The sequence below is a fragment of the Megalobrama amblycephala genome, linkage group LG3, assembly GCF_018812025.1.
Source record: "Megalobrama amblycephala isolate DHTTF-2021 linkage group LG3, ASM1881202v1, whole genome shotgun sequence".
Classification (NCBI taxonomy): domain Eukaryota; kingdom Metazoa; phylum Chordata; class Actinopteri; order Cypriniformes; family Xenocyprididae; genus Megalobrama; species Megalobrama amblycephala.
In genome coordinates this window covers 56079320-56092789 of record NC_063046.1, presented here as the reverse complement: position 1 = coordinate 56092789, position 13470 = coordinate 56079320, and the positions used below count along the sequence as shown (strand labels likewise).

The following is a 13470-nucleotide window of genomic DNA, read 5'->3' as shown; positions in this document are numbered from 1 at the left end:
ATGTCTGTGATTTCACAGTTGCTACCATATATAAATATAATCGTTTAAACATACAGAGCGGAATTATAAGGTTTTGTTTTGTTTTTAAATCTATTGCTATATTTAATAATAATAATAGCCTAAGACTATTTATTTATAAAGTATGCTTCACAAATAGAGAATGAAAACTTCTAAGAGATAGATGAAACTCAAAGATATGTAGTAATGGGTTGAATGAGTTCTTGAATAAGGATAAATATCCTAACACTATGGAAGCTTGTTTCCGTCACTGAATACAAAATGAAAAAAAAAAAAAAAAGGTAACTGCAATTTTTTATTCCACAACTCTGACTTTACAACTGTAAAAAAAATAAAATAAAAATAAAAATAAAGCCAGAATTGTGAGACAAAAAGTCACAATTACCTTATTTTTTATTCTGTGGCGGAAAAAAAGCTTCCATATTACACGGTTACATATATAAGTAGAAAAATTAAACAAGCTGCATCAAACCGATCAAGCAGGAAGATAAATGGATTTTACATGATATATGTGATAAACAAACACAGCTCAATCTGACATAAGAGAGAGGAAACCACTGTTCTGTAATACATCAATATTTTATTTTTGTGACACAGAAACTCCTGAACTTCAACACCTCTGTAGATTCATTCACACATCAGTGTTACGTTCCATATGCGCAGAGGTAAGACTGGATAAAGTTAATGCAGTCATAAATAATTGTAATAAATATCAAGTAAATGTACAACACATATTTCACTGCATTCAGCTTTTTGTGCGGATGTCTTTTCATAGACTTCTCCTACTCCTCTCCAAAGAGACAGCAAGAAAAATGAAGGGACTACCTTTGATAGCAGCAGTTGAACATATCAAAAAAAAAAAAAAAAAAAAAAGAATTTTTTTTTATTAAATTAAAAAAATAAAAATAATACACGCACACCCACAAAACCCTATTATAGTGCTGAAATGCTGATATTTTCAATGAAGTACATCTATAGTAGCATCAAGTGTGTTTGTAATGATGGCTATATATTACAGAACTCATAACGCAATTAAATGGTTCACTAGAAATGTTACAACTGATTTCTAAGAAAGATTAGGAAATCCTATAAAGAACATCCAATTTATATTTCAATTTCCAAACAGTATTATCTTTAAAGACACAGAAAAGAGATTAAAAAATAATAATAATTTTAAAATGTTTCTCTTTTTCTCTTTGGGAGGGGAGGGGGTAAAATATAGACCTTCAAAAAAACAAAAAACAAAACAAAACAAAAAAACCCCGCCAAACTAAAGCGACTCGACCGTAAATGTTGGGTATCTCCAATAGACATTTTCATGCACTAGAGTTTTGGGTGCAAAATCATCCCTCAAAAGCAATAAAACTAGGTAGACTGCAACAGTGCCATTGGGTAATGCAGTTGGCAACCTAAAAGTATTTAAGGAATGAATGTCGTTTTGGCAAACAAGACCATAAACTTAGCACCACTCCAAACTGAAGAGCATGGCAGGTAGGATCTTGCATTCAGTTTACAGCAAACGCTTTCCACGTCGTAAACCACTCGAAAATGAAAATGGATACAATTCACCGCTCTTTATATTACTATATAGTTTGTTTCTGAACATGACTTGCCTCAGATACAGACCTGAACAGCATATGCACCTTTAATAATATAGGCAGATATTTGTGTCGTTAAGCAATCTTGCCATTTATAGTTCAGATTCTTAAATATGCTCGACCACATGCGTACTTTTAGTTCCTGGACAGAGCCCGTAGCATCAATATTTCCATGAAATATTTGAATCATTGAGGGCATAAACCCTTTCAAGCCTCTAAATGGGTAAATCTCACAAAATCTGTCAAGAACATATTCTGGCATAAAGAAAATAAAGCATAATTTAGGACCGTTGGGATTTTTTGGCATTACATTCATGATGATTAATTAATTAACACCAAAGTGTCTGGTGCATTGCCTGGTCAATGCTTTTAATTAAAAAAAAAAAAAAAACTCATTTTAGGTAATAATAAAAAAAAAATCCTCAAAAGTATAAAATGCTCAGGGTAATGTATGGAAGCTTGTTTCCACCACTAAATAAAAAATAAAAAAGGTAATTGTGACTTTATCTCACAATTCTTATTTCTTTTTTCAGAAATATGAGATATAAAATCACAATTGTGAGATATAAACTTTAATTCAGACTTTTTTCTTGCAATTGTGAGTTATAAAATCTAATTTTATTCTCAAAATTGTGACTTTATTTCTCACAATTCTGACTTTAGAACTCACAATTCTGACTTTAGAACTCACAATTGCGAGTTTATATCACAATTCTGACTTCATTTCTCACAATTCTGACTTTATTTCTCAATTCTGACTTTAGAACTCAAAATTCTGACTTTAGAACTCACAATTGCATCAAAATTGCAAGATAAAGTCGCAATTGCGTGTTAAAGTCAGAATTGTGATATAAACTCACAATTCTGACGTTATAAGATGCAATTACGACTTTATATCTCGCATTCTGACTATAACAGACAATTGCGCGTTATAAAGTCAGAATGCGAGTTTATATCACGCAAATCTGAATAAAAGTCAGAATTGTGAGATAATATAAAATATGTTTTATTCAGTGGCGGAAACAAGCTTCCATAGTAATGGGAATTAGAGGCAAAAAGGAAAAAAAATAAGGCACATTAGGATAATGACAATTAAGGAAAAAATGCAAAGAATATTAGGGGGAGGAAAATAAGTGTAATGAGAATTGGGGAAATATAAAAAAGAAAGAACAAACAAAGGATATACATGCACAGATGCATTAGGGTATTGGAATTAGAATTGGGATAAAATGCAAATAAGGGGGAAAAATCCATTAAGGTAATAAGAATTGAGAGAAAAAGCATAAAAAGGGGGGAAAAGGAAAAGAATCCCAGGCGCATTATGGCAATGAGAATTAGGGGAAAACCAAAAAAAAAAAATCGTGACCTGGACATGTTCTTGACCGGTTTCATGAGATGCACCCAAAGTGTTATTATCGAAAGATGCAAGTGTAACTTTGAGCCGCACGTTAAAGTCCTTTGCAAAGCTAAAATCAGCATCTCTCTAAATGAATGTGTGTCAACAATCACTGTCACTGATGGAGAGAAGGCAGTGGTTGAGGCACACAGGGAATGCAAAGATGAAAGACTGGTTAAATGAGTGGAAGAAGAGAGATTAAATGTTTAAAAAGGGAGAAAAGCAGTTGCACTGCCACTTCTTTCAAATTGGTTGATGAACAGCATATGTACATCATTTTATAAAAGCGTGGCTTACTCTCTGCCACCACGAGTTGCTGTCAAACTCTGCCCTCCATTGAAACACGCGAACGCGCTAGTCTTTGTAAAGGCAAATTGGTCTGGGCTGTTCAAGTTCCTTCATGAATGTTTGTTTTTCCTTTCTTGAAAAAGAACTGAGGACTGATGTAATCACTTAAGGTTGCACGGTGACAGTCTCAGACGTGGCCGACGGGGGTTCTGAGAAATCACAGGTGGGTTGACTAGTAGGTGAAGTTTAACCGCTGAGAGGATCCTCGCGATAGTGGATAGCATAGCGCAACTTCTCCAGCATCACGTCAAGGGAAGAGTACTGGGGCAGCTTGACCATGAACATGCAGGTCTCCACGCGAATGTAACGCGAATCCGGTGAGCCTACGACAGATTGAAACACAAACACTTCATTACATGACTTTTCATGCATTGGGAAATACAGTGATGGTAATCATGTTGAGGAACACTGGCTTGAGCAAACATTTGCTATCACTGCAACTCCTTCAAAAACAGTAGCTCAAAAGTAAGCTTTGTGCAGGGATTAAAGCATGTCATATTCCTTTATCCATTTCTTTATTTAAATACTCAAGACTAATAGTGTTTTAAGGGAAGATGTTGTTTTAGAGCAGCTTTTCTATTGCCAGTTTGTGTAATTTTAAAGCTGCTTTGAATTTATGAAATTAAACTGATACATTTTGCAATGCTTGACGCACTTTTTAGTACGGAAGAGGATTAGGGCCAAGCAATAATAAAAAAATAAAAACATCGAGATTAAAGTTGTTAAATTTTGAGAAAAAAGTCGAAATAAAATGTTGAGAATAAACTCATTAAATTACAAGAAAAAAATAGTTAAATTTCAATAAAAAAGTCGAGATAAAATGTTGAGAATAAACTTGTTAAATTTCGAGAAAAAAGTCGAGATAAAATGTTGAGAATAAAGTCATTAAATTACAAGAAAAGTCGTTAAATTACGAGAACAAATTTGTTAAATTATGAGAATAAAGTCATTAAATTACGAGAAAAAGTCATTAAATTACGAGAACAAATTCGTTAAATTATGAGAAAAATGTCGTTAAATTTCGAGAAAAAAGTTGAGATAAAATGTTGAGAATAAAGTCATTGAATTACAAGAAAAAAGTCCTTAAATTACGAGAACAAATTCATCAAATTATGAGAATAAAGTCATTAAATTACGAGAAAATGTTGTTAAATTATGAGAACAAATTCTCAACATTTTATCTCGACCTTTTTCTCGAAATTTAACGAGGTTTTTTTTTTCGTAATTTAACAAGTTTACTCTCAACATTTTATTTTGACTTTTTTCTCGAAATTTAACGAGTTTTTTCTCGAAATTTAACAACTTTAATCTCGAGATCCGTATTTTAGACATATAGTCAACCATTTACATAACTTTTCAGTGTGTTTTTTTTCCTTTTTTTCATTGTTTTAAGTTAATCTCTTAACGCTTAAAGGGTTAGTTCACCCAAAAATGAAAATTCCGTTCCACAACCATAAGACCTTCGTTCATCTTCAGAATGCAAATTAAGATATTTTTGTTGAAATCCGATGGTTCAGTGAGGCCTGCACAGCAATGACATTTCCTCTCTCAAGATCCATTAAGGTACTGTGCCAAAAAAACAAAATAACGACTTATATAGTGATGACCGATTTCAAAACACTGCTTCAGGAAGCTTCGGAGCATAATGAATCAGCGTATCGAATCAGCGGTTCAGAGCACCAAAGTCACGTGATTTTTAGCAGTTTGGCGGTTTGACACGCAATCTGAATCATGATTCGATACACTGATTCATAACACTCGGAAGCTTCCTGAAGCAGTGTTTTGAAAAATCGTCCATCACTAAATAAGTCGTTATTTTGTTTTTTTTTGGCGCACCAAAAATATTCTTGTCGCTTTATAATATTAATATTGAACCACTGTACTCACATGAACTGATTTAAATATGTTTTTAGTACCTTTATGGATCTTGAGAGAGGAAATGTTATTGCTCCCTATGAAGCCCTCATGGAGCCATCGGATTTCAACAAAAATATCTTATTTTGTGTTCCGAAGATCAACAAAGGTCTTACGGTTGTGGAACGGAATTTTGAATTAGATCTCAGCATATAGTTATGTGCAAGTGAGTAATAAATGACATTATTTTCATTTTTGGGTGAACTAACCCTTTAAAGTGCCCCTACTATGCTATTTTAAAGGTTCCTAATGTTGTTTTGGAGGTCTCCTACAATAGGTTTACATGCATCCAAGGTCAAAAAACACTTTCATTTTCTCATAATATACATTGCACATTACCTAATTTCTCAAAGAGTCTGAAAATGGTTCATTCAAAGACTCAGTCTCTCTAAACCCCTCCTTACCGCCAGCTTATTCTGCTCTGATTGGTCAGATGGCCCAGTCTGTTGTGATTGGTCTACCATGAACAGTGACATGGTCGTAACGACAAAGAACATTAATTCCCTTGAATTTGGAGGAAACCTTTTTTCATTATCATACCATTTTTGCCCCAAGCCTTTGTTAACACATGGCCCCTCTGCAATTCAATTGATGGACATCCGTTGCAGCAATGGAAAACTTTAATTCCTTTTTGGGACACTTACCCACAGCCCCATCTGGAGGGGCGATCTTCATGGGATAGGGGGGCACATGAGCGGTGTCTGGACCGCCGTCTTTACAGGGGCAGGTGAAGGGAATACGCTCCTGGTTGCAAGCAAACTTGATGAATTTGCTGAGCTCCTCCTGCGTGAACATCTCGAGCGCGGCCCAGAAGAACTCAATGTGCTGGTCAGTCTCCATCAGTCCTACCTGGTACATAGTGTGAGCCTAGATGAACGTGATGAGGAGAATGGGTTTGGTGAATAAAGTAGTTAGAGGTGTTTGTACAAATTACACACAGTTGTTCACAGTATACAAACTGGAATTCTGCAGTCAAATATTTCTGTATAATGAGTATAACTGACCATCCCAAATAATTTTCTATATAGCTGGGTTAGTTTTGTCTCTGCACACTCTCTCTTCTAACATAATTTATGCGCTAATCAATATTTTATGCCTAATTGTTTAATTGTTTATTTAGTCCAAATTTTCTGAAGAGACACAATCGCTTTATATGATGAACAGATTGAATTTAGGCTTATATTCACATGTAAACATTCATCAACTCACACATCAGTTGTGGAAAACGGAAGCTCAAGCATGTTTGCTTGATGCTTGCGAGAACGAATGAGGTTCATTCTCGTGTGTTACGCAAGACATTTGAAGAGGTTTGTTCTCGCGCGTCAAGTAGGTTCAGTATTGCTTCTGAAAACGTTTGCTGATCCATGTTTATATGTGAATAAAAGCCTAAATTCAATCTGTTCATCATATAAAGCGATCGTGTCTCTTCAGAAAATTTGGACTACACCACTCAATTCATATGGATTAGTTTTACAATCTCTTTATGAACTTTTTGAAGCTTCAAAGTGCTAGTTGCATAGCTGTCAATGGAGGGACAGAAATCGTTTAGATTTCATCAAAAAGATCTTTATTCTGAATCAAAAAGATCTTTATTCCAAAGATGAACAAAAGACTTACAGGTTTGGAATGACATGAGGTAACTAACACTTTAAATGTATTTGAAAGTAGAACTTTAAATTTGACATTATTACAAAGTGCACTTATTAAAAGTCTTTTCAAGTGTGTTAAAGGTGCAATATGTAATATTTTCTGTCCCCCAGAGGTCACTAGAGGTCTATTCAAAACAAAGGCGTAGCTTGATGATGCCAAGTTTGAGCATGGAATCTTGGGACATGTGGTCTTCACCTCACAGCCAGTGAAAACAATCGGGATAGGACTCGGGAAGAAATCATGTTCATGGATGCGATTATTAACGTTATTGTAGTATGAAGCAGAGCAGGACCGAGTGTTGTGGGAGCTGATCGAGGCCGCTGGAGCGATTGCGCAACATACGCTTCACAAGCAGCGGAACTTTTATTCTGCCACAGTCGCCGGCATCGCTTCCGCTTTTCCGGTCATGAGTATGAGGTAACGCAGCTCTGTTTATCATATTAGATACATTTGAGTGTGTTGAAAATGATGTTATAACGTTACTCTGTGCGTTCGTTCAACGGCTGCTGTGAGACACTGTTTTACACTGCAGTAAGATAGATCGATTTTAGAATATCATATTAAATGCTGGATGGCTTGTGTTGATAAATGGCATGCAATTAATTTTAAAACGTATTGTATGATGGAGAAAATTCTGTATTACTGTCACTAAAAATAAAGCTGCATCTGATTATGCTGTTAGCTACTTCACAAAATAGTGTTTTTCTCTGAGGCATGGTAAAGCATGGAATCAAGAAAATTAGATTTAAACAATAAGACTAAACGTGTTGAGCTATATAACAATAATTAGTTTTCTGTCGAAAAATATATCAAAACAGTTGTTCCCTTGCCTATTAAAACATGCAATACATTAAAGCGTCTTTGGTGCTTCCATGGTTTCTACAAAATAAAACGGAAACCAAGGGTAACGCGGGTATGACGCAATTGACAGGCGACTCCTCACATGTCTCGGAGCCTTGGTTAAAATTGCAATTTTCACCTTGAGGAACTCCAGGTTGATGTCCGGCAGGCCGCAGGTGCGCAGCTCCATCTCTGCAGGGCTCAGTAAGGTCAGTAGCTGTAGTGGTATGATGGAGCCCAGACCAGCACGCACAGCCGACATACACTCCACATTCTGCAGCTCTCGCAGGCGTAAATCACGCACTGCTCGCACGTACACATGTTTATTCTCCCAGCTGAACAAACACACATATTGTATATGTATTAGACATTTTGATCTGTTAACTTTCCAACACATTCAAGAAGCATTTAATGTTTCTTGATTCGGCAAACCCTACAATAAAACATCCAGTTTTGGGTCTAATACAATGTAAAACATAAGCTTCATGAACAGTATTATATAAATCGGTCAATGGCTCCTACCTGACAGCGATGTCACGACCACCAGGGCACAGCTCCACCTCCTCTCCAGTCATAGTGATGTAGGTGAACGTGCAGAAGGGACGACTTGGTGAATCAGGACTCTCGCCCAAGTGGCTCTGCGACGATACATCAGCACATAGTGCTTCCAGCTCCACCTCATCGGCCAACTGTTAAGCCAAGAGAGCAAGGCAAAGGGTTCAGGTGAAAAAGTAGTACTTATTATGGAAATAATAATCTTTAAAAGAATATTGAAAGGTGAAAACTGAATGTAATGTTTTCAGACAATGAATTGCATGTTATTAATTGCAGGCAATTAATTAATTGCAATAAATAGCATGCAATTAATTGCAGGCTATTCATTGTGTAATATTAATTATAATTTACATTCTCAAACTTCTTAATGTGGCTGTATGTGAGCAGGTCCGCTTCTCGAAAGTCAGATTCTGGGTCCAGTGCCTCACCGACCAGACCCTTCCAGAAGGAGCCAAGCAAATCCAAAGGCAGAGGTACATCTGCCCGGATAGCAATACCAAGCAGTTGGCCAAAGAAATTCAGTAGCTGCTCTTCAGCATAAGTGATGGGGCATGGTGTCAGAATGTACTTCCCCTGCAACACACCCACAACAAAAGTCAAGCTGTGTTTACATGTGCCAGCATCCTGTAGCAGATAAAGAACGGTGGAAAAAATGTTCTGAAATCCATTAAATCAAACATGCAAGCAAACCTTATTGCGATTTGCTGCAGCACTGGGGCAAGGGAGAAGCAGTGAGAGCGCTGAACTTTGCAGCTCCTTACAGACTTGCCACAAGAAATGCCTGAATGATCCACCTGAGCAAATATGACAGGTAAGAAGCATATAAACTGGAGTCACATCAGTGTTATTATTAACTAAAACTTTTAAAAAAGCTGAAATAGAACAATTCAGAAATTTTAGATGAAACTTAAACGAGTTAAATTTAAGTTAAAATTAGGGCTGCCCCCGGCTAAAGATTTTTCTAGTCGACTATTAATCATTAATTTAAGCCATTAGTTGACTAATTACACGTTTATATTTAATTACTTAAATATACTAAGGAGACAACTAAACCATAACGCTCAAGAACACACATAATGCTTGCAGCAAAGTACCAGCAAAAGTAATGATTATGAATGTGACGGGGAAAAAATAGCAAGGAGACATTTTAATTATTTATTAATAAACTAGTGTTTTCTGAGTCAGTGTCAGCGGCAAAGATGAAGTTGACGATGCTGACTCGCCATCTCCGCAGTATGTATGAATGCACTTACAGAGAGAAATGCACCTTTCATAAGGATTACATAAGCAGAGAGTATTTTTTTATCGATTTGAATTGGTTCATTTAAAAGTAGACATTTCAAGCTTTCTGTAGATGTATTTCTCGTGTCTGAGAGGCAAGTAGCCTATACGTCGAGTTTGCAGTTCAGGGAGACCGAGACAGCAGAAAGTGAATCCTATTAGTTTTCTTTATTTTACAAAAGCACAACATTTTCTTGTTATTGTGAGTTTACACTTTACAGTTTTGAATAATGTATTACTCTTATCTGTATGACCACAAATGGCAGAGTATTTTAAAGGTGCAGTATGTAAGAATTCTGTCCACTAGAGGTCGCTAGAGGCCTATTCAAAACAAAGGCGTAGTTTGATGACGCCATGTTTGAGCGCAGAATCTTGGAACATGTAGTCTTCAACTCAACGGACGGTGCAAAAGAATAGAGATAGGACTCGGGAAGAAATCATGAATCAAGAAATCAAGGAATCACGCTTCCGCTTTTCCGGTCATGAGTATGAGGTAACGCAGCTCTGTTTATCATATTAGATACATTTGAGTGTGTTAAAAATGATGTTATAATGTTACTCTGTGCGTTCGCTCGGCGGCTGCTGTGAGACACATGTTTCACACTGCAGTAAGATAGATCGATTTTAGAATATCATATTAAATGCTGGATGGCTTGTGTTGATAAATGGCATGGAATTAATTTTAAAACGTATGATGGAGAAAATTCTGTATTACTGTTACTAAAAATAAAGCTGCATCTGATTATGCTATGTTAGCTGCTTCAAAAAATAGTGTTTTAGTGCATGGTAAAGCATGGTAATCGCAAAAAAAGAAAAAAAAAAAAAAAGAAAAAAAGAAAATTAAAAAAAAAAAAAATCAAGAAAATTTGATTTAAACAATAAGACTAAACGTGTTGAGCTATATAACAACAATTAGTTTTCTGTCTATAAATATATCAAAACAGTTGTTCCCTTGCCTATTAAAAAGTGTATATATTAAAGCGTCTTTGGTGTTTCCATGGTTTCTACAAAATAAAACTGGAAACCGAGGGTAACACGGGTATGACGCAATTGACCGGAGCCTTGGTTTTTCTCACGATTTACAAATAGTTGCAAAAATTTGGGATATTGTAAGTACTCAAGTGAACAAAATATATAACACTGGCCTAGTGGTTTTTGGATATTTTACTGCAAAAATATTACATATTGCACCTTTAAGTCGTTTCCGCTGTTATCAGAAAAAATTGTGAAAAAAGCGATCGCGTCGGCGCCTCCATGTCTTGCAGTAAGCAAGCTAATACTTCAGCTTCCACACTCTGCACAAACACTTGGATATATAATAGCGCACATTTATCAAGGTTAACGTTAGAGTGAGTAGCCATGTAAAGTTGCTACTGCTTACATGTTTTAAATGATGAGCCATATTTGAAGTCGATGGATAAAAGGTGAACGTTTGGATTTCCTGCCCGACATACTGTAATTACCACGAAGACCCACCGTTAATGATCTGTCCCTCACGGACTGCATGGTTTTGCCACAAGGGTTTTTTTTCTGCGACTAACCGACTAATAAAATGTTGGTCGACTAAGCCTCTTCTAGTCAACTAACGATTAGTCGACTATTAAGGGGGCAGTGCTAGTTGAAGTACTCAAATTACTCAAACTAAAATAACTGGGAGAAAAAAGTAAAAAAAAAAAAAAAAACATGGAAAAATTGCCTTGGCAACTAACTGAAATAAAATAAGTTAGGTACTAAAATTATGAAAACTAAAACAATAATTTAAATAAAGCTGAAATAAAATAAAATAGACTGATGAAATACTGAATGAAAAATTTGAGAAGTTGCCTTTGCAACTAACTGAAATGAAATAAGTTAAAGTATATGACTATAACTACAACTGAATTAAAATAAAGACAAATAGAATTAATAAAAAAATAAATAAAAGCAATAAATATGACAAAAATCACATAATATTCTTAAAAAATTAAAACAAACAAAACTGTACACCACACAAAGAATGGCTGTTATGTTGGAACAGTGATTCTGATTTAGTGTTTGTGTCTGTAACACTGACTGGTGCCATGGACTTCCTCCCCGGTGAAGCGGATGTTGAAAGCATAGGTGGGGTCTCCTCCACTGGCTATCCGTACACACAGCTGAGACGAAGGGACACATGACAGCTGGCGTGCAGCCTGGCAGAAGTATGTGTTCTCTGCTGCACGCATCTCACCTGTAATACACAGTGTGAAGTGTGAAGAACTGATAGTACAAACCATCTTCCGTGTGAGTGATGCTTCATTTGGTTTACCTCCCACTATCTCCAGCGGATCGAGTGTGATCTCAGGGGCAGCGTGGTCTGCAGTCCGCTGTACTGTTGCGTTCAGCACCCTGTTCATAACAGTCACTTTGGTGTCGTAAAAAATCAGGCCTACAAATGAAATAAAGTGAAAAGATTTACTGAACCTTGTGAAAAAGAAGTGTGCTTTATCATTTTGAATGTGCACTTGTAGATCTTAAAAGTATATTTAAAAAAAAAGTACTTGCAGACAATATATTAATGAAAAAAGGCTTACTTTAAAAGACTGTTTCTTAACACACTTAAGTACACTTTGCAATAATGTCAAATTAAATGTTTTAATTTTAAATCAGTTTTAATAATCTTTTGCCACGCTTTAAAGAAACACACTTATTTTGATGTGTTGACTAACATATTAAAGCACATGTTTATTTGATGACTGACCTTTGGCCTCGCACAGAAGGGTCGCTATGCTGTTTTGATAGGTTTGCGTCAGCCTTAACTCTACTAATGGCAGGAAGAAGCTCTCCAATGTGCTGTTGAGTGACTGCAGTAAAGCAAACCGCAGTCGCAAACTCTCGACTGGAACACCTGTGTGATCAGAATTACATTCAATGTATGTCTGGGTTGTGACTGTATGATCTGCAATTGTATGAAAACATATCACAATCCAAATCTAACAGCATAATGTAATAGAGATAGAGATGGACTTGCCTAATAAGCATGCAACTTGGGGATCAGCTGCATCCTTGGCATCAACGTAAACTTCATGTGGATGTAGCCGGGCAGGTGTGATGGCCAGATGTCGGCAGAGACGGTTCACAAACTGGACCAATGCAAAGTCCATCTCGAAGGTCCATTTTCTACTGGCTTTTTGAGCATGACGGGAGTCGATGCATGTGCATCTAAAACAAGAAGTGTTTTTACTTTATAATGACACCACCACTGAGATTTCATTCAGTTGCATTCATTTTTCTAGTCATTTAAAAAGACTATTTCAAAACTCAACAACAGAGACCAGCAGAAACATGTACGTAGAACAACAGAGACCAGCAGAAACATGTACGTAGTAGTATGGAGTTTTGAGGCGGTATTCACAAAAAAAATTCTTAAATGTTCTTTCGGATATTATTTTTAATATAGTGTGTACTATAGCGGTTTGTGAATGTAAAAGGTCTGCAAAGTTTCTAAGATCAAAGTGCACAATGAATGGAGTTAATGCCTCCCAAAAGAACGAACCGTAGTTACAGCCTTACTTCCTGCATGAACCTACGTAGGTTTGTAACAAATTTGCATAATGCCAGCCATTGGCTGCCCGTGAACAATGTCTATTTTGACCCGCCTTCAAACACTGTAGTTGTAGCTGAGGAATGGAAGAGTTTGGTTTGTGTTGTCGACATGTCAAGAAGACACTGCTTTCTGCGCTCTTTGCACGCACATCCAAAGGATGAGGACTGAGGAGTCGGGCTCGCATTGATTCGGTAATACAGACGCCATTGTACTGTTCATATCACTGTCTACACAAGTGCTGAGGAAACACCAAAGCTGAAATCCAGATATCTTAGCTAATCTTAAAAAAAAAATGACTTAAGAAG

The 13470-nt window shown here is 36.3% G+C and overlaps 1 protein-coding gene across 7 annotated transcripts in view; it reads right to left on the bottom strand.

The window, feature by feature from the left end:
• Positions 1 to 2397: 2397 nt before the first annotated feature.
• Positions 2398 to 13470, bottom strand: part of LOC125265740 (probable E3 ubiquitin-protein ligase HECTD4) — a 94499-nt gene continuing 83426 nt past the window's right edge. For all 7 annotated transcript variants that reach the window (XM_048186136.1, XM_048186137.1, XM_048186130.1 and 4 more), the window contains exons 67-76: positions 12590 to 12780; positions 12320 to 12466; positions 11888 to 12007; positions 11654 to 11809; positions 9010 to 9113; positions 8671 to 8892; positions 8287 to 8453; positions 7904 to 8099; positions 5919 to 6141; positions 2398 to 3683 (exon numbers count right to left, since the gene is read on the bottom strand). In XM_048186136.1, coding sequence (XP_048042093.1) covers positions 3547 to 3683; positions 5919 to 6141; positions 7904 to 8099; positions 8287 to 8453; positions 8671 to 8892; positions 9010 to 9113; positions 11654 to 11809; positions 11888 to 12007; positions 12320 to 12466; positions 12590 to 12780 — 1663 coding nt within the window. In that variant the 3' untranslated portion in view covers positions 2398 to 3546. The remainder of the gene's footprint in view (positions 3684 to 5918; positions 6142 to 7903; positions 8100 to 8286; positions 8454 to 8670; positions 8893 to 9009; positions 9114 to 11653; positions 11810 to 11887; positions 12008 to 12319; positions 12467 to 12589; positions 12781 to 13470) is intronic.